This window comes from Adiantum capillus-veneris, chromosome 22 (genome assembly GCF_014529385.1).
Source record: "Adiantum capillus-veneris isolate H3 chromosome 22, ASM1452938v2, whole genome shotgun sequence".
Lineage (NCBI taxonomy): Eukaryota > Viridiplantae > Streptophyta > Polypodiopsida > Polypodiales > Pteridaceae > Adiantum > Adiantum capillus-veneris.
Genome location: NC_140952.1, coordinates 71,663,095 through 71,683,775, shown reverse-complemented (window position 1 = coordinate 71,683,775; position 20,681 = coordinate 71,663,095). Strand labels below are relative to the sequence as shown.

General features: G+C 40.6%; 1 protein-coding gene across 2 annotated transcripts; it reads right to left on the bottom strand.

Annotated features, from left to right (window-relative positions):
• Positions 1-359: 359 nt before the first annotated feature.
• LOC147429570 (high-affinity nitrate transporter 3.1-like) lies at positions 360-2,341 on the bottom strand. Of its 2 annotated transcripts, none has more exons than XM_086495833.1 (3): positions 2,044-2,341; positions 1,411-1,437; positions 360-1,100 (listed from the first exon to the last, which is right to left on the bottom strand). In XM_086495833.1, the coding sequence occupies exons 1-3, from the start codon at positions 2,048-2,050 to the stop codon at positions 625-627; spliced, it is 510 nt and encodes a 169-aa protein (XP_086351959.1). In that variant the 5' UTR covers positions 2,051-2,341; the 3' UTR covers positions 360-624. The 2 variants fall into 2 exon arrangements, with proteins under 2 accessions (XP_086351959.1, XP_086351958.1); XM_086495832.1 differs by having other exon boundaries at positions 1,411-1,566; positions 2,044-2,335.
• Between the last annotated feature and the right edge of the window lie 18,340 nt (positions 2,342-20,681).

Genomic DNA, 20,681 nt, shown 5'->3' with positions numbered 1-20,681 from the left:
ACAAAAGTATCAAGTATCATCCACCCATTAAGTTGTCAAATTTCAACTAATAAAAATTCCCACCAAATTTTTCCAACTTGAAATTTACAACAAAGTACCACGACTTAAATCTGAGCTATGATCCACCCATTGCTATTTTCCCATTCACTCAATGTGCAGTCTCTGCACATGGTCTCCGCTCGTGTGTGACAATTTACAGCCGCTAGTGAAAGGGTCGATACACCAACCCTCTACTTTGCATCCCTAGTGATATGCTATGAACGAAAGTTGTTCTACTTTGTTAACTCGTGAAAATAATCATAAGACTTTCAAATAAGAAACACTACAAAAACTTAAGCCATAGCTAATGCATCACATCGTTTAGGATGAGAAAATTAAATGTTGCATTAGATACTCAAAATGATCCATTGAGTGAATTTGGCGAGCACTCTTGCACTCTTTTCGCATATGAAAAGCGAGTGGCTTCACACTAGAGAGCCACATAGAGAGCAATGAAAAGTGCAAATCTACATACAAAGCAAAAATCCTTGATGTATTCTTCAGTCTCTGTAACTTTTAGTCCTTGAAAGGCTTAGCAAGGACCCATCTGATGTGCTTTGCTTTATTAGACTTCATCAGGCTTAATTACTTCTTCTTGGATCCCATCTTCTCATAGAAGAAGAAACCAAAAAGAGAAACCACAGAGAAGGCGGAAAAGACACCTGCGGCTATGTCAATTGATGCATGCCTTCCTGAAATGGGCTCAATCGTAAACAGATTGCTGGTCTTTTGAGCATTGGAGCTTTGTCCATATGCAACCTTTTCTCCAGCAGAATCAAGAACATACGCGCGCACGAAGTACTGAGCAAAAGGGATCTCTTTACCCACAAGCCAAACAGTAGTATTACCTGCTGGTGTATAAGGCTGAGGTGAGCCGATGTCAAATAAGCAGGTTTTGTCCTTCGAAAGTACATCGTTGGTCTTCCTCCATGCTCTGTCGATTTGGCTTGGTGGACCAAAGCATAACCTGAGCTCTACCGTCTTGTAAGTGCTGTCGTCCACCTCTGCGGCTGAACTTAAGGCCCATGTCACATAGAGCTCATCGGTGCCAGCTCTTGTCCCTACAAGAATTTCCCAGAGACAATGAAAAATCAGCCAAATACGGTTAGGTACGGTGAATACTTAATGAGAGGCATTCATGGTTAGGCATAGCAAGAGGCTAGATATTTCCCCAATATACATAACATGCACCAAAACTCTGCAAAAAAGCACATAATCTAAAACCTTGTACAAGGATTGCATAGAAAATCAGGTTGAGAATCATTTGCCATATGCTAACAGTAGAGAAATTTAAGTAGAATAGCACAATGGAGTTTACTTGACAAATAGCAGGAGAAAAAACTCCAAAACATTAACGCATGCAGTGTTTACCATTAACTTGGGATGAATTCTGAGTCCCTGCAACAGAGACAGTAAGGGCATTAGTCAGTTGCGAGAATAGAGTTGCACCGTCTGCGTGCAAATTGCCTGACAAAAGCACTACTGCGAGCAAGGAAGCAATGCAAAGAGAAGATTGATCCATTTTGCCTGCAAATACAAAGTAAATTGCACATTTTACAACTGCCCAGAACATAGAACTTGAGTATGCAAAAGACCACACCATACACAATCAAGTTTTAGACAAATACTCATAATAATTCCCATATTGCAAACTACAACAACATCATGTAAACTGTTGCGAGGGAGGGAGTGCATGCCTAGCTAGGTGCGGTTGGGGGCAGGGGCACGCAAGAGCATATGTCTAGCTAGGTGCTCCTTTCTCACATTGAAACTTGTTGTGGTATGACAACAAGCAGAAACGGAAAACACAGAAAAAAAGAGTGTCAGATGGTGCCTTCTCCGTGGGAATGACTAATTAGCGGGCAGGATGAGGGCAAAAAAAGGGTAGATGAAGACTAATTAACAAGCTGGCCCTCACGACGATTGAGTAGACCAGAAATAGAGGCGTCAGAGGCCAAAAATGAGAATGAACCAGCTGTGGAAGGCAAGCTAGAAGGGGCGTACCTGTCATGAAGAGAAGCCGGCAGCTTGGAGCTGATAAATGCGAATAGGGAAGGGATCCGTGTGTGTGTGTGTGTGTGTGTGTGTGTGTGTGTGTGTGTTTTTGAAGCTTGCAGCGAGCAAGGAGACTATGCAATGGTATGTGTGGCTGCAGCGAGCGAGGAAGCTATGGAGAGTAAGAGTGAGGGAGAGAGCGTCTGCGTGTGTTGTGTGTGTGTGAAGATACTGCCTCGGCAAGGCGATGGGGTGGGTTAAAGTAGGCGAGAGAAGCCCCAGTCTCCCGGGCGTCTTGTTGTGGCGTCGCAGAAGAAAGTCAAGGAGCAAGGGGCAGAACTCGTGAGTCGTGACTCGTCACACCACATCCCATGCATGATGCATGGGATGATGCCCTTTGAAAAGGAACTCATTTTAATATTATACTGTCCAATGTCCAGCTTTCACTTTAGTAATAATCGCCGACTCGCCGCCCATTCATGGTTGACTAAAACGGTATCGTGAGTCAGCAGCATATGTCATGCCCGTGCATGCATGGTACCATACGGCTCGTACTTTCCTACTTGGCTTTGAATTCTGAACCTCCCAGCTTTTTCACACCTGTGCCTCTACCTTTATCTATTTCGCAAACCCCCACTACATGCTATATCTATCTCCCCGGCACCCAAAAAAAAAAAAGTAAACGGGTCACCGTGGCTCTCTAAGACAATAAGAAAGTGATAAAATCATTAGGTTGAGTTCGGGAAAGGAATGCCTCAGCATAGCCTTCAGCCAACTGAAATTCGAGACTAGCCAGTTGCACCATGGTAAAGAAAAAAGAAAACCGATGGAATATGTGAGAAAATAGTTCAACAATCATGCAAAACTTAAATTTTTGCTAGTATTTTCAGGAGAAAACTCGGCCAATCGCAGCTTAATAAAAGGGACTTTCCCAAATATTCACTAAAATTAAGTTATAGAATGCAAGAAAGTCAAACCATGTGAGACTTTGAAATGAAATGTGAAATAAAAAGAACTCATCAATATATATATATATGTGTGTTTGTGTTTATGTGAAAATAAATATGTGTGTGCGTGAGTATGCGTGTGTATGTATCTATAGCAAGGTGAAGCTTTACTTTAACATTCTAAAACAACAGAATGCAAGAAAAGTAAAGACATGTCATATGTGAAATGAAAAATGAAATAAAAAGATCCATTTACTATTTTATAATTGAAATCACATTTAAGGTAAGTCTCAATCATCATTGAAAACATTGAAAGTATGCTTAACCCAACTCCTCTCTAAGGCTTCTTTTAAAAAGCCAACTAGTATGGAGCAGTTAGCTATTGGTTAAGTGTAAAGTGGTTGTTAAGGGTTAGGTTTAATGTGAAATGTATACCTTTGTTGCAATAGATTACCTCTCTAATGTATTGTTTTGAATATAACATTCTAAAATCAACACTTTATGTTTATTATAAGTATTTTGATTGTGTATCTTTAGGGTAGCTCTTGAGAGAGAGAGAGAGAGAGAGAGAGAGAGTTGAAAAGAGATAACAACCCTTTAAATTAAATAAGATCTCTTTTTTGGACTACATATGTAGTCCTTAGTAAAGGGTGGATTTTTGGGTGCAAATCTGGACCATTGGAAAAAGCTTGCTAATTAATGCCACATGGCAAGTTAATGATAAGAAATTTTATTTTAAACTAGTATGTGACCCGCGTGTTGCTATGGCTAAGGAAACAATGCCTCTATTCTCATAAGCCTATCTTCTCTTTCAAGTGGAACACTATCAATACTCTCTTCCTACACGTATAGTCTATCACATTTATAAAAGTGATGCATGACACAACCTCTTAATAGATGTTGCAAAACATTATTTAATACCAAGATTGGAATCTTCTCATAGACATTATTTTTCAAGAGGTGCTAGCCCTTGTTCAACAAACTTAGGAGTGCTCTAATTCTATTAACGGGTGTGTGTGTGTGTGTGTGTGTGTGTGTATCAAGCAAGAGAGAGAGAGAGAGAGAGAGAGAGAGAGAGAGAGAGAGAGAGAGAGAGAGAAATTCCTCCTTTTGGTCTACCTTGATCTAGCAATGCTACCAAGCTTATAGAGATTAGATAAGCTAGCATGGTGTGAAGAGATGAAAGCTAAGAGAAGTCACTGTAATAATAAAACTTTTTTCTTATAAATGGAGCGGGTTCTAGAATTGATTTCAATGATAGGAACGCAATTAGATTCAATGTCACTGCTTCACTCTCTTACTTGCTTCTATCCTTGTACGTATCTATGGATGTATGTATACATATATATCTATATGTACATATAGTACACCCACCCACCCACACAAACATTTCAAATTCTCCTTTTATCAAGACGTGTGTGTACACGTGTGTGTGTGTGTGTGTGTGTGTGAGAGAGAGAGAGAGAGAGAGAGAGAGAGAGAGAGAGAGAGAGAAGATTAAACAAAATTAGCTTTATTCTTACCCATGTTGTGAGATATGTCTTTTGGGATTGTTCCGATGGCATTAAAAATTCTCTTCTTCTTTATCTTCTCTCTCTCTCTCTCCTCATTAGGAAGGGAATGGGGTCTAAGGGGGCCTCTTTATTTGCCATGGGATTAAAAAGGAGATAATCGAAGGAGCAAATGGGTGTATGCCATGTGGATTGAAATGGTGGGTATGGCAGGGCCTAAAAGTAAGTGGTCAAATTTGTACTCTTTTATAAAATACAAAGAGAAAATATCTTATAAATTCAAAAAAATGAACTTTTCTCTAAATAGTTGAGTAAAAACCAATCCTTTCTCTCTCTATTGGCTGCCAGTTTCTCCCCCCCTCTCTCCTAAAAGGGATCCCCTTCAAAAACGTGTTGATCATTCCCTCCCTCTCTCTATTGTACCATCTCTCACTCTTCTTCACTTCACCTTGTTTCTCTTTCCTTCCTTTCAGTTTTCCCTCCCAAAAGCTCTGCCCGGCACAAGTTTGAACCTCGTTTCCCTCCTCAAGCTTACTGCATTCTTGAGGGCTGCATTCTCCTCAAGATTACTGCATTCTTGAGGGCTACATTCTCCTCATACTGAAGTTCTCCATTACTCCATGGGCCTCACTAAACACCTCTAGCTAAAGCTGAAGTCTACAGCATATCCTTCTGCTACATCATCCCTCTTTCTTTCCTCAACAGGTTTCTTGCTCCTTCTCCATTAAGCTCTCTAGAGAGGATCTACTTCCCTCTCAAGCTTTGCAACATTTCTTCCACATTAAGACAACAAGCAGGTGGAACAGTATAGAAGTAAGTGGCATCCTTCACCTTTGTGTACCATCAAGATTCTTGCTCTTTATCAGCTGAGAACATGGATGTGCAATGTCTAATCATAAGTGTTTGTGTGCAGGTTGTGCCACTATTTCCCATGGCATCATCAGGTACTCAACGACCTAGGAATGTCATTGACTCCATTTCATGTAGCAATGTACAAGACGACAATGGATATTGGGTGACGATGGAGTTAAAACGAATGATGTGGGTGACAATGCATCCCAGCTCAAGAGGTGCGCACAAGGTCTGAAGGAGACACATGGCTTCTCGAGCACACCATTGGAAGGGAAGAATCATGGAGTTCAAGCAAACACAAGACAACAAGAGGCTTGCGAAGGTGCAACATATGTATGTTGCTTCACAACTGAAGCTAAAGACAGCAGTGGCTCCATCGAGGTTTCTTGTAAATTGTAATTTTTACTCCTCTTGCAAGTTTTTCGGTTATCTATTTAGTATTTTTGCCTTGTGTGTTGCTTTTGATGAATGTAAGATTTCCATTGATTTTTGTTCATGTTTACATATGTTTTTCCATCCGATTTTGTAGAGTGGGAGCCAATAGAGTCCTTCACTGGAACTTTTGAGGCCATCCACACTGGGCTTGGCGAATTGCTCTATGTTGGTTGTCAGACCTCTGAGCTTGCCTCACGTGACATTTTTTTTTATGATCATACTTATGTCACACCTAGGCAAAATGGATATGGTAACCTATCTTTGGCTCACTCGCCAACCTTTGAGAGTTTGGAATGGCCTAAGCCAAACAGTGCCTTGATCGTAGCAACCAAAAGGAGAATCAAGGTGGATGTGCAAGCAACAATGAAGTGCACCTATGGTTCCCATAAATCCACAGTAACATGGTTTATGTCTCTTCATATGTTTGTGTTTATATTTCGACTTCAGAGTGTTCACAGGACACCAACAATGTGGACTTGCAAAGGGGAAGTGCGATCAACGGGTTTCTTGCAGTTGGATGGGAAACTAAGGTGGTCAACCACCAGGGAGATAGAATCAAGTGCTCTGTAGTTGCTGACAAGGTGGTGTTCAGATACCATTATGCAAAGCAAAGCTTGTTGATGGTCTTTCCCTATAGAAGATGGAAGCTGACGATGGGAGAATGGGAGGCACTAGACTCTGAGGTTGCTGCTAGAGAATCAATTGACCTGCAAATACATCTCCACGACGATGCAGTGCACCACATTACAGTGAACAATGACTGGCATCTTAGTCACCTTCGCGAGTATCTTAATCTCAGATATACCTTGCCCAAAAAATATATCTTTGTAAGCAATGAAAAGATTGTTCGCTCCAAGAAAGAGAAGAGCGTTCTGTGTGAGAACATTCCGTTTCCGCGATGTATTTTTGTAAAATCTTGTAACTGACATGGATTTTGTCCACACATAATACATACGGTGTTTTGAATCTCGTTTCTACGCATACTTGTTTATTCTCAGCTTATTCAAGTTTTCGATTGAAATGTGCAATTTATTTATTGTGGAGCACAAATGTTTTCAATGTTGGTGTCTTTCAATGCTTTGTCGCGTGATTTTGTTTAAAATAAAAGTCTTAAGTTATTTTGACATTAATTTAAGTGATTTTAAAAAAGTGACTTTAGGTATATAAGTGACTTTCTAGTTTTTAAACTTCATTTCTCACATTCACAAAACTCTAGCTCTAAGCTCTCTTTGCATCTTCTTCGCGAACGAACCCATGGCAACGTCTACTGATGCACTTCTCACACAATTAGAAAAGATAGGACTTGCAGATCGAGCACATGAACTACTCAGTGTGTTCGAGGGGACAATTGACATGCAGGCCACTGCCAACCTTCATGCAGAGGCATTCAAAAGCTTTCTTGATTACATGGCGTAGCACATGGAGGAATATGCCATAATCTTTGAGGGATCCGACAAGGCGTGGTCGCGAGTGGATTTCTTGAAGCATCTCTATGCGGCTGATAAAAACTTCTGGTTTCGCTTGTTGAGGTTTATTAAAGGACTCACGGAATGGGACTTCAAGACAGAGGATGAGGATGATCTCATGGATTTGGGCATGGGGTACATAGGCACCCAATTTATTTCATGGGACATGGTTCTAACATTACTTGTGCTTGAGGGCATGGTCAAGGGAAAATCAAAGGAAAAGGTCAACCAAAGACCTCCTGTGACCATTGTGGAGGAATCAAATGAAGTTATCGAAGAGATAGATGAGTAGGCCGAAGCATCTTTGGAACTCGTACTCATGCAAGATCCCAGCGCCACTGAGGAGGAAGATCAAATGATAGGGAGATGAGGTGTTGGAAGAGATCCCGAACCTCCAAATTCTCACTTTGCATCCAGTGGTGGTGGATGATCGTCAGTTTCTGTTCCTTGACGACATTGCCAAAACGTTAGGACTCAGAGAAGATGAGTCACTTGCAGTGCTTGCTATCTATGCGGGCATGAAGGATCCCCGTGGGAAGGAAGAGAAAGTCAATTTTCAAAATGATTTCGAAGACCAAGATCTCCCAGCAAGCCTCTCCTTCCTCCCCAATGAAAATGAACAACAATTGGTGCAAGCAGTAGCAAGTACACTGGTAGAAATAAAATCATGTGCCTCTTTCTATGAAAGCGTACCAGAGAGCGCATTTCATCCACGCAAACCACTGATTGCAATTGGTACAGATGATCGATCTAGCATCAATCTTACAAAGAAAAATCTTGAAGAGAGGAATGAAGAAACTGAGGTAAATGAATCTAAACCTGGTAGAATTTCTAGTATTCCTTACTACAATATCAATTAAAATGCTTTGCAGACGGCATATCATGTTGATAAGTTTGCAATGCGTATTGGAGGTTCGCGCAATGTCTCCACGGGTAGAGATAGTTCTCTTTAGCACTACCTGAGCCATCTGGGGCCATTGATTCTTAGAGTTGCTCACACAGAGTTCTCCAAGAATGGTTCTACAGAGCTGCTAAAGCATTAAGTGACATACTCGCTGAAGATTCTCTCACCTTAAACGCTCACAAATGTATATTGGTGGACCGAGAGGCAGCATTGTATGCCTTTACAGGCAAACACCCAGGCTCGGTCCTCTCCCACTGTGCCTTGCCTAGGTCAAGGGTTCACAAACCCAGAGGAAATTGTAAAATCCCTTGGTGTCAAGTCAGCCATTCGCCCATTACCCAAAGATGTAATTCGTAGAAAAACCAATCGACCATGATATAATATTCGAATCAATAAAGAATAAATGTTTTTGTTAATGATTTTTGTCACCATTCAGTACTTGTTTTTTATTCATATTGTTCAATAATTTCTATTTTCGCCCGTCGAGGCACACACGTGCACAGAACCTCGAACATGTAGGCACCGGGCGGAGCGTCTCGGAGATAATTTTGCAAAACGAGGCGAAAGGGGGGGGCGTACGGGGTCAAGAAGGAGTGGTAGAATTGCTCCTTGTGCGCCGTGGCGCACAGGGGCTTTTTTTGCACCCTTCGACCCCGCCGGTGCCGCTGATGCGTCACATACCCTTCTTAACCCTGTACGCCCTCCCCGTCGCCCCGTTTCGCAAAATTATCTTCGAGACGCTCCCCCGGCCGCCTGGTGCCTGCATGTTCGAGGTTTTGTGCACGTGTGTGCCTCGACGGGCAAAAATGGAGCCATAGTGGTTAACTTAAATTTAACATATCCACCAATTCAAATACATTTAAAAAACAATGTACAAATTAAAATTGAACAATTGCTCGGAATAGTAGAAATTCGCCAGTTGATATTATAGAGAAAGATTACAAATCTCATGAAGAGAGAGTACATGGGATAAACTACATCTTATGAAGGCATCCTTCATTTTTTAAATTTAGTGCTAAGGCTAAATCCGTATTTTTTAAAGTTACACGCTTTGCATGCTCCATACAGGAGACGCCATCTTGAAAAAGCTACACCAAAATGTCTTCAGCAGCATCCAGTAAGGCTACTAAAGCTGCGCGTTGTATTATTGTAACGGAATCACTGTATTCATCTATCATCTCTCTCACCACCCGAGAGAAGGCCGCTTTGGGTATGATTGGCTCAATGCTCTTTTGGTATTTCCTGATCTCACGCAGAGCGCCTGGCCTCCATCTCCGCTTTTTCTATGTTGTTGGTGGTGGTGGAGGAGCCACTTGCGTAGCCCATTGAAGAGGATCATCTTTGTATTTTTTCCTCCTCTCCTCTTGGGTTTGCTGCTCTTCTGGTGTCACCTTGTCCCTTTTTCTTTTTGCACATTTCTTCGCTCTCTGAGGGATTTTTGAGGGCTTTGAGCTCCTAGCCTTTGCTTGTTGGGTGGCTTGAGCTCTATCTTCTGCCGCCTTCTTCTCTGTCTCTGCTCGTGCTTGTAAGTTGGCCAAATGAGCTCTCTCGGTCTCAGCTCTCTGCCTTTCCTCTTGCTCTCTCTGCCTTCTGTGCTCTTCTTGTACTGCCAGGGCTTTCTTTTCAGTTGCCTCTTTCTTTTCCCTCTCCCTTTGTCTTTTACTCCTCTTGGCCTCTTTTGCTTTAGATACCGGGTTGCCTGGTATAACCTTGATTACTCTTTCTTTGATTCGCGGTGGAAACTTTCGTGGCGTAATATGTGGGGTGACTTGAGCACTAGTGGTTGTGGCAGGAGGCGATGGCGGTGGATTTTGAAGCGGACCTCGATATTCCTCTTCTGTTTCTTGCGTTGCTCTGCGAAGAGGTCAAATTGATGGGGGATCTAGAAGAGGTGTGCGAGTGGCATGGGTTAAATCATTGAGACCTCCAAATATGTGTCGCATGTTGCTTTGATCATCTGGATTTGATGGTTGGGGAGGCTCTTGGGTGTTTGGAGCAGGCTGGGGCATTGGGTTATCCACTTGTGGTCGAGATGTGGATTTGAAGCCATGGATTTCCGGCTACGGATTTTCTGCGGTGTGAGTGGTTGTGGTGGTATTGTTGTGCGTAGTGCCAGCCTGCTCGTGTGAATCGTCCATGTGGTGCAAGATGTGAGTGCGTGTGCGTTTGTGCTCGAGTGAATCTTCTAGAATGTGCAAACAAGAAATGAACTTCAAGTTGTGAGTTTTGACTTGTATAGTACTCATTTTTTTAAAAAAACTAAAAACTCAATAATACCATTAAAAATCCAAAATAACTCCAAAATTGTCGAAATTTGTTACATGAAACCACTGATTGGGGCGTCAACAAATCACGTGGCATTACAATGTAAGCTCAATATGGGAATGGTTAGTGTCAAAAATTTATTGATTTTCCACCCAACGTCTGCCATTTCGTCGCCTTGTCGCCAACCACCGTCGAAATCGATCTTTTGCACTAGAAGCATGATATGATTGCGATCGCCTCACGCTAACCACTTTCTCTATTCTGCATTTCAAGCTTCTTTGCACTCTAGTCTTCTTCCTTTCTTCCCGCTAAAACTCTGTAGAACTAATTGAACATTTCGTGCAGGGCATTGCTCTTTTTCCTCTCACCTCCATGTATTTTTAAAATACAGTGAGCACTTCATTCCTTGGCTACTCCAGATGCCCAATGAGCCGAATGTGTCGAGAAAAAATGAGCTATGAGCAAAAAGAATATGCTGCAAATATAAACCTTTAGTTCAAACACTGATGTTTTTTTAATCCAAAGACAAAGTGTTCAACCCATCATGTAATGTGTTATGTGTGTCTCTCCCCCAGGCATCCACCATTTGTGCTGTGAAACTATTGATTACAAAATTTAAAGTGGATATCTCAGCAGAAGTTAGATTTTCCTTTTCAAGCAAACGAAAAATATCAGCTACAGACTGCCATACACGAGCATCCTCAATTCCTAGGGCTGCTTCGTTACCTCTGTAGGTGGTAATGTCACACACTTTTTTCCACAATTGAAACTCATTTGGACTTTGAGAGTTAGAATAGTCTGAAAGCATATGCCTAGCTTTACTACCACCCATACATATTTTATTAGGACGATCTTGTGTACTTCCAGATGCCTTCCTATCCTTTGATAACTCTACTGCACCGCCATGAAGGCCAACGCTTGATAGAATAGATTCAAGTTCTCTGATACACTCTTCCCTTCTTTCTGCAGGCTCCATATTCCAAGCATAATTAATATGGAGCATCATCAACTTGTCAAGAATTCGTAGACGGGCATGAAGAGTGCACACATGCACATTTATCAGAGGAATTGATAGAATAGGATCCCAATTTGGATCATCCATGTCTCGATTAGGGGGTACACTGTGGTTACAAATGAGGATACCTTGAAACCATTGTTGGAGTGCTTTACCCACTATTTGTGTAGTGGTCACACCTTTCGCAGAATTGACTGCAGCTTTGCCACCCTTACCCTTACCCTTACCTTTCGCAGAGTTGACTGTAGCTTTGCCACCCTTACCCTTACCCTTGCCCTCAGTTCCTAATGACACTTTACTATGGCAGCAATAAATGCATGGAAAGGGGTCATTGCACCTTGCTTGCATCCTAACATACACTTGAGAGTTTTCAAGTCTCCTGCCAAATGCCACTCCACTTGGAATGTACCCAGACCTGAAACCTGCAATTGTTGTCCTTCTTGTTGTTGCCGAATGAAGTCAACGATTGGGGTGTGATTAAAAAACCATTTGAGAGACTCATGTGTCTCATGTGGGAGATGAAAAGCTGCCAGCCACCAAATATTCTTCTCGGATTGAACACCTAAACAGGTGTTTCCCTTCTCATTGGCATTTAGCTCAACATCAACGCCCACCAAGGCTCTATTCATAAGCGTAACGCTTATCCTTTTGAGCCATTGACCTTTGACAATCTGGCACTCATCAAGCTTCATGACAAATATAACTTTGCCATCACACTCTTTCTGTGTCAACCCATAAATCTGATCATTGACTCCTGGAGCTTCAACAAGTCAACATAGACATTATTGAACTCGTTGTAACGAAAAGATTTGTTCTGACAGGACATCCTCCACATATTGAAATCCACACAACAAGCTTGCAACATCATTATTGGCACACCTTTTTGCGACGCTAACACTGTAAGACGTTGGTAGCAACCTAAACAAACCTTTTTCTCTGTGACCTAGTGTGACAAGCCTATACAAAGCTTCGTAGGCCTTGAAACTTATCTTGCACTGTCACACACCTCCATCATCTCCTAAGGTGAAACAATGTTCTTCAGCTCACTGAAATACTTCTAGCGTAACACTTTAGCAATGCCAGCATTGGATGGCTCATCCAATAGCTCCACCAACTCCTTTGGTTTGATGATATGCTGCAGCAGAGTATGTCTGATCGTTTCAGCATTGGACTCGATTCCCATCATCGTCTGAGCCAAGTTCCTACATATTGAAATAATATTACAACAACCTACAAAAAATGTAGGAAATTAGAAGCTTGCATTTGTATTCCTACCGAGTTTGACGGATACGTTTCTTTCGAGCTCCACCACTTGAAGATAGCATAGACATTGCATGTCTCTTGTGCTTGCGAATGTGATAGCCCAATGGAATGTGTGTGAGATGATCAATTCGCCGGCGCATATTACATGGAGTGTGTTGTAGCTGAACATAATTGTCTAGACGATGCTCTTGCTCCATTTTTTGATTTGTAATAAGCTTTGACATCTAGTAATTAAGCTGCTTCGTCTTCTCATTGGCTTCCTCTCTCACTTGCTGAATGTCTTCACGTACTTCTCTTGCAATGAAGAATAGGCAGCACATAGATGTTTTTTTGCTTCCCTTTCATTGAAAAAAGATGAATGTAATCTCCAGCAGTAGCCAAACAGTCCGTCTCTCCCATCTCCAATAAATCGTAGTAGTCTGAGTGACATTATGGAAAGGTGGTGATGCATTGGTCATTGGATCACAAGGGTAAATATGGCCATCAACCCATAAGTTGATTGCCTTGCATCCATGGTTCCGTAGCTGGTCTCCAGCATTGCGATTAGATGTGTCAAGTCGCACAGTTGCATACTCCTGCTCTAAATCAGCGTTTCATCGATCGTTTTGATTTGTTAGTAATGTCTTGCAGTGGTGGGGGATTGAAGGACATTGTGTTAGTAAATCAAGCAAATTAGAGGGAATGTGTAATGGTGACTGCTACAAGCAGGTGAAGGTGGCTATGGAGAAAAGAAGTGGAGAGTACTTAGAGTTAAGAGAAAAAGATTATGTTGTGGAGGGAAGAAAGAGAGAGAGTGCAACTCAATCTCCTTTGAATTCTAATTGTTGATCATGACTGTGGAGAGAGCAATGCTGCAGCACACAGAGGTAATGGAGTTTTCCATTGCACTCAGCTGGAGCTGGAGTGGGAGAAGCATGAGGGGGGGAGAGAGAGAGAGAGAGAGAGAGAGAGAGAGAGAGAGAGAGAGAGAGAGAGAGGAAGGGAGAGTGGGAGAGAGGACATATCTGCAACTTTGGAGGATCTGCGCTTTTTTAGAAAGAGACAACCAAGAATGTTCCTTAATGATTGAAAGAGGAAGTGACATGAGAGAAAAGGGGGGGGGGAGGGGGAGAGAGAGAGAGAGAGAGAGAGAGAGAGAGAGAGAGAGAGAGTTGGCTCACATTTTAGAGAGAGAATGTAGTGAGAGAATGTGAAAAACTGCTTTTTCTGACAGGGGGCTAAAAAGTGCCTCCTTTAATGAGTTCTAAGTGAGAGAGAGTGTTTTATATGTTAGAGAGAGAAGAGGGGTAGAAAAAAGACATTTGAAAATTCATTTATCCCCCTCTCTTTTGGGTTACTAATTAAACTATTTTCAAATTCAAAATATGGAAATGGCTTTTAAAAAAAATCTCAGCATAGGCCTTTTTGCCCTCCCTTTTAGGCTTGGTCAAACTTAGCTTAAGATTTAAGCATTCCCCTAAACTGCCAAATAAAGAGGCCCTCCTTTATCCCATTCACTTCCTAATGCCTCCTCCTCCTCCTCCTCCCCACAGATATTCACTTTTGTTGAAGACTTGTCTTGTAACTTTTAAAGTCACTTTAGATTGTTCATACACGCAAACATTTTTTCTGACTTTCTCTCTCCTCCTGCATCATTTGTCGGACTTTGCATTTCAACACATTAAATACGGCACTAAAAAATTGTCCTCTCTCTCTCTCTCTCTCCCCCCTTCTCTCTCTCTCTCTCTCTCTCTCTCTCTCTCTCTCTCTCTTTGATTTTAGATTGGCACCCTTGCCTGCCAAAATTAAAGGAATTTATAGATTTTTAAGCATGGCCCACATGTTAACTCTTAAAAATAAAAAGAACAAAATATCCAAGAATTGGTAAGAGGTCCATCAACTGGGAAATCTTTCTACCCATTTGGGGTGTTCTCTCTCGTTGATTTTAGATTGGCACCCTTGCTTGCCAAAAATTAAGGAATTTATCAATTTTTTAGCATGGCCCACATTAGGAGATTTCGGAGGTCATTTCTGAGGCCTTCTAAGAAATTCTATTTCTCTCTTTAGAAAATGTTCTTAAAATATACTTGCACTTGTTGCGTAAGTCCAAAAAAAAAACTGGATACTCTCAAAAGTGAACCTAACTTTTCAAAAATCTTTGAAAACTGTCACTTTTTCATTCAATGTGTGTGTCGTTTTCATGAAGTACACGATGCTCATTCAATATAGCTTTCGTCATCATTGAAATTAAAAAAATCACAAAATTATCAGTTGGTGTTAGAATTTAAAGTTTTTGACACCATCAATGCGTCCAAAATGACCAAAAACTTAAACATCTATCTACTTGCCTCAATCTGACACCTAGAGAGGGAGAAATTGTCAAAATATCCCTAGAAAGGAGATTTTGCCTCATGGCGCGCTGGGGGGTATCTGGAAAATTCCAAATGGCCCTCTGCATGCGAGGCAAAAAATTTAAAAGTTGGATCATGGCACGTAGAGGGTCATCTAAAATTCTACAAATGGTCCCTTGTGCGCCATGATCCAAAATCCCCTTTGTAGGGGCTTTTTAGCGATTTCTCCCTCTCCGGGTGTCAGATTGAGACAAGTACATAAGCATTTTTAAGATTTTTGGACGTTTTGGACGCATTGGCGGTGTCAAAAGCTTGAAATTTCAACACCAATTGATATTTTGGTGATTTTTTAAAATTTCAATGATGATGAAAGACATATTAAATGAGCGTCGCCTATCTCATGAAAAAGACATTCGCACTAAATGAAAAGGCGACCGTTTTCAAGTACCACTGACACCTTTTTTATATTTTTCTTAATATCAATCTATTTTTCTATATAACATTGGCTCTTCTTTCATTGGAGGAGCGCTTTTTCCTCTCTCTTCTAAAAGGCCCTTCAAAAGATCTCCGAAATCTCCTAATGCATGTTAACTCTTACAAATAAAAAGAACAAAATATCCAAGAATTGGTAAAAAGTTCGGCAACTGGGAAATCTCTCTACCGATTTAGGGTGTTAATGTGAGGGTTGGTCTTTGTCGGGCATTTAGTCTATTTTCTACAGGTGAAAAACTTTAGCTATCCTTTAAAAAATACACTAATGCCAAAAAATAATATCTTGAAAATTTGAAAAGTGTGTGAGCTCAACAGTAAAATCTTTTTTTCTCTCTCTCCCCCTCATAGATGTACATGTGTGCAATATATGTGTATGCACACATGTATTGCCTGTGTGCAATACATGTGTATGCACACATGTATTGCCTGTGTGCAATACATGTGTATGCACACATGCAATGTGATGGTCTCTCTCTCTCTCTCTCTCTCTCTCTCTCTCTCATACACACACACACACACACATAAGCAATGCGATTGTTTCTCTCTCTCTCTCTCTCTCTCTCTCTCTCTCTCTCTCATTCATGGTCAATAATGTGGATAATGACCCCTATATTTGCATGCCATGCATGTCCTCAAAGTGAGATAGCCCTAAGTCGACCTTAGGCGAGCTTTTTTCTTTTTTTCAAGCTCTTTAAAGAAATACATACTTTCACAATTTTCTAAAACATATCAAATTGATCTTGAAAAAATCCCCTCGAAAAGATAAAGCCAAATATATCTTCAAAAATCACTAAAATTCTTCTTTTTGGTTATATCTTTAAAAACTAAATTCGCATTAAGTAACAAAGCTTCCACTAAAGTTATCACCTTTTTGTTATTTAGAATCAAACTTCAACATTTATTTTATGTAGAATAGAAAGTCTTTTGATTTTACATTTGAAAAAGCTTGTCAATTCTTACATTCTTCAAAGGCTAACATTTCTTACAATTTTATCCTTTACTTTTACATTTTAGATTAGATGTTTTGTAAGGTGTTTTTTGAAATGGACGAGAGAGTGACACTTGGATGTCCTCTCCTTGAAAATTTTAAGCTTCCAAGTCCTCTCCTTCCTTGAAAATTTTAAGCTGCATTATAAAGAGTATAGATTATTTCTTTTAAGCACTTGTAAGAGGGTAAGGTGTTGACATTTGTGTACCTCTCTTTAAAGAGGGGGCATTGAGTATTGTGCCAAACATTATTTTCTATGTTTTGTAATATATTATAAATTATATGGTTGGTTGTTGTCATACGTTTTTTTTCAAAAAACATAATCTTTTATTGTGATACCACATGTTTTCAACTACTAGTGTCACTTTCTATTCTTTCCTCTCACAAAGACTCCTTCTATATACTTACTATATATGAAGCACCTTAAAAAGTTTTAAAGAAAGGAGAAGGCATCCACTTGTCACACTCTCGTGCATTTCAAAGGATCCCTTAAGAAATGCAAAAGTAAAAGGTAGGAAATGGAAAGACTTCTCACTCCTAGAAGTATAAAGTAGAACAAGGTGAAGACTTCACGATGGCCTCAAGAAGGCATTATTTTTTCCACTAATAAATGATTATTAGAACACATTTGACTTGTTAATGGACCTTGTGTTTATGAAAAATGTATCTCAGCTTAATATTGTACAGTTTTCAATTTAAAAAATGTCAATTGAGAGTAAGGGAAAAAGGAGATTTTTTGCCCCAAAATAGAGGAAATAATATAAAACTTGAAAAATAAATCAAAATGTTAAAAATTCCTCTTAACAAATTTAAGAAAATGAGTTTTATATGTCTGAAAAAAATTATATTTCTTGAACACTTTAATGGAGAGAGATGAGAGAGAGAGAGACACACACATGCTCATTTTCATAATGAAAATATTCAAATGAATATAGTAAGGCATGAAATGACTTGAAAAGTCACCTAGAAAAGTTAATGTGAGGGTGACCATTTGATAGTGAAAGAATTGCACGTTTTTCTCTACCACTTCCCTATGGCCTTCTTGGCCAAAAATTAGTGACTTTGAGTCCTAGAAATGTAAATAATGTACTCTATATGTATTTATGATATTTTTAGTCATTGGGAAGCCCATGGAATTTCACTTCATCCCTCAACTTTCAAGGGTGACCCGTGACTACTTTTGCTTTCTAAAACTAGTTGAATGTAGCTTTACTTTGCATTTTGAAAGCCATAAAGAACTTCCCTCCATGTGTTATTTAAAGCTATGGTCACGTGAGGCTTAGTTGCCCATTGCATCAATCGACAATTTTTGCTAGCATGTAATATTTCACCGACTTACTATGCCCGTTTTTTGCCAATCAATCCTCTCTCTCTCTCTCTCTCTCTCTCTCTCTCTCCTGTTTGCACCACACGTTCACTACTTGCTGCTCCCTGTGACATTTTGAATTGTCGTGTCTGACTTAGTTAACACTGTCAAGGCTTATAGACAACTAAACTTCGTGAGACCATGCCCTAATGAACCTCCCTTTGTAGGCTTTCACGAACCTTCCATGTCGTAAATAATCTCCAACCTTAGTGCTCAAAGCTCAATAGCTGCACGCATGTATCCGTGTGTGTGTGTGTGTGTGTGTGTGTGTGTGTGTGTGTGTGTGTGTGTGTGTGTGTGAGAGAGAGAGAGAGAGAGAGAGAGAGAGAGAAAGAGACAAAGTTGACATGCCATTCACTAAGGTATTGGAGCGTTGCAAGAAGGCCTTCCACATTTGCATTGCATTATTAAAGTGCAACGATTCAACGAAGGGAGTCCAATGATTTTTTGTAGTGTGTATGAGAGAGAGAGAGAGAGAGAGAGAGAATGCGACGTTATTGATTGCAAGATTTTGTGTGTGCTGAGAAATAGAGAATGGTCCATGTGATTCATTCTGTGTATTGTGTGTGTGTGTGTGTGTGTGAGAGAGAGAGAGAGAGAGAGGGAGAGAGGGAGAGAGGGAGAATAAACATTGGTCTTACAATCAGCAATCAACAAAGCGACGATCAACAAAATCCACAATCGAGAATCACGAATGGACATCGAGAATCGACAAAATCAAGAATTTATGTAATTGGAAAATTTTGATCCGGCGAATCCAAGGCAGAAGGCGTACAAGCCCAAGGCAAGAGCGAACCTCAACAGACAGCAAAGGGAGACAGCGGGAGGCAACTCTAGCAACTTTTGTCTTTTTTTAAGGTCTTTATGCTAGATTTCTTGCTCTTACCTTCGGGTTGTCTCCGAATTCGAAGGTGAATCTCAAAATTATTAGGTGATATTGCACTAAACCTAGATCTTTTCAGGCGTTTAAAGGCAAATTAGAATTTTTGAGGTAAATCTCAAAAATTTGTAAGGGGGTTGCACTGAATCGAGGCGAGGTACAATACTTTTTCCCAAAAACTTTGAAAACTTACATATGAGAAATTTTAGGGGCAACTTTATTATATTTGAAGGCTATTACACTCAATTTCTCTATATTTTGTAGGTTTTCTCACCTTCAAATCTAAAATTTAGAGATAAATTTAAAAATCTATAGGTGGAACTACACTAAACTGAGAGAGAGAGAGAGAGAGAGAGAGAGAGAGAGAGATTGTGAAAATCCACCCTTTTTCAATAACGGGCAAACTATGGTGCCCAAAATTGTACGCCTGACAACTTGCGTGTGTGTGTACGCATAAACGTGTGCACAATGTGTGTGTGTGTGTGTGTGTGTGTGTGTGTGAGAGAGAGAGAGAGAGAGAGAGAGAGAGAGAGAGAGAGAGAGAGAGAGAGAGAGAGAGCACTCTACCACTAGCAACTAGACAAAGAGAGAGAAAGAGTGAGGTGGGTCACCAAGACCTTGACTAGCGTAGCTACTGGTGATCACATATAGGTAGGATAAGCCAAGCGGTGGTGCTGCAACATTTAGCAGTAGTAACTTGGTTGTGAAGGTTGTTGAACAAGGGACATTCACTGCTCGCCAGTGGGGAGCGTTTGGTAGTAGCAAATGGGTGCTAAAGGTAATGGGTGTACATGGGTTTACTCAACCCGCTGATTGTTGGGACTAATAGCAAGAGGGAAAAGAGCTAATGGCTTAGGTGGGAGAACCTTCGGCCATGAATCGAAGACTGTGTGTATTTGTGTGTGTGTGTGTGTGTGTGTGTGAGAGAGAGAGAGAGAGAGAGAGAGAGAGAGAGAGAGAGTATTTGTGTGTGTGTGTGTGTGTGTGTGTGAGAGAGAGAGAGAGAGAGAGAGAGAGAGAGAGAGAGAGAGAGAGAGAGAGAGAGAGAGAGAGAGAAGCATTCACCTATCCAAACTTGGGGGGTGTATTCTTCTCCATGCACTATCCCATCATCCTATCATCAATGATGGCACTTTCCTGTACATAAGAGTACTGTGGGGGCCAACGTGCCGAGAGATATTTATCTACATGTTATGGTGGTGATGCAACTTGAAGCAAAAAGTCAAAATGGGTCCTTTTCATGCAATGGTAAATACAAAAGAACCTTAATTGGGGATACAAAGATGTAGCATCCTAGCATTTGGCCTTCTTTTGTAGCTAGCAGTGTTGTTTTATCATCTAAGAGCCATTGCTTTCGACTACTTCAAATGCACATATTTGAAGAAGTTGTAGAGATTTTACATCTATCTCAAAGCATATGTGTATATGTGTGTGTGTGTGTGTGTGTGTGTGTGTGTGTGTGTGTGAGAGAGAGAGAGAGAGAGAGAGAGAGAGAGAGAGAGAGAGAGAGTAGAGCATGCTTGTGGCATCATTTGGAGGCATACAAAATATATTGAGCGACAAGTCAGTTTAGAATATATATATATATATATATATATATATATATATATATATATATATATAAAGAGAGAGAGACAGAGAGACAGAGAGAGAGAGTTCCCTTCGTAACGTGGTAGCCTTTCAAAAGTGACATTGGAGTGTGGCACCAATCAAAACCTATCTTGCTTCAACCAATAGAGGATCATGAAAAGGCTGTCTATTGGCGAGTCATGGTTTTGATAGCATGGCGCAACAAAAGCAAGTTGATAGAAATCTGGTACAATGTTGTTGGTTGATGAGTAGGGTAGTTTGAATTTATTATGAAGGATGTTGAGTCGCTCGCAATTGTTTGGCTAAAAACACTCCATGTGGTCATTGAGAGAGAGAGAGAGAG

Coding starts and splice junctions, on each gene's coding strand:
- LOC147429570 (XM_086495832.1), bottom strand. Junction 1,101..1,410: donor GAATTCATCCCAAGTTAATG/GTAAACACTGCA, acceptor AAATTCTTGTAG/GGACAAGAGCTGGCACCGAT.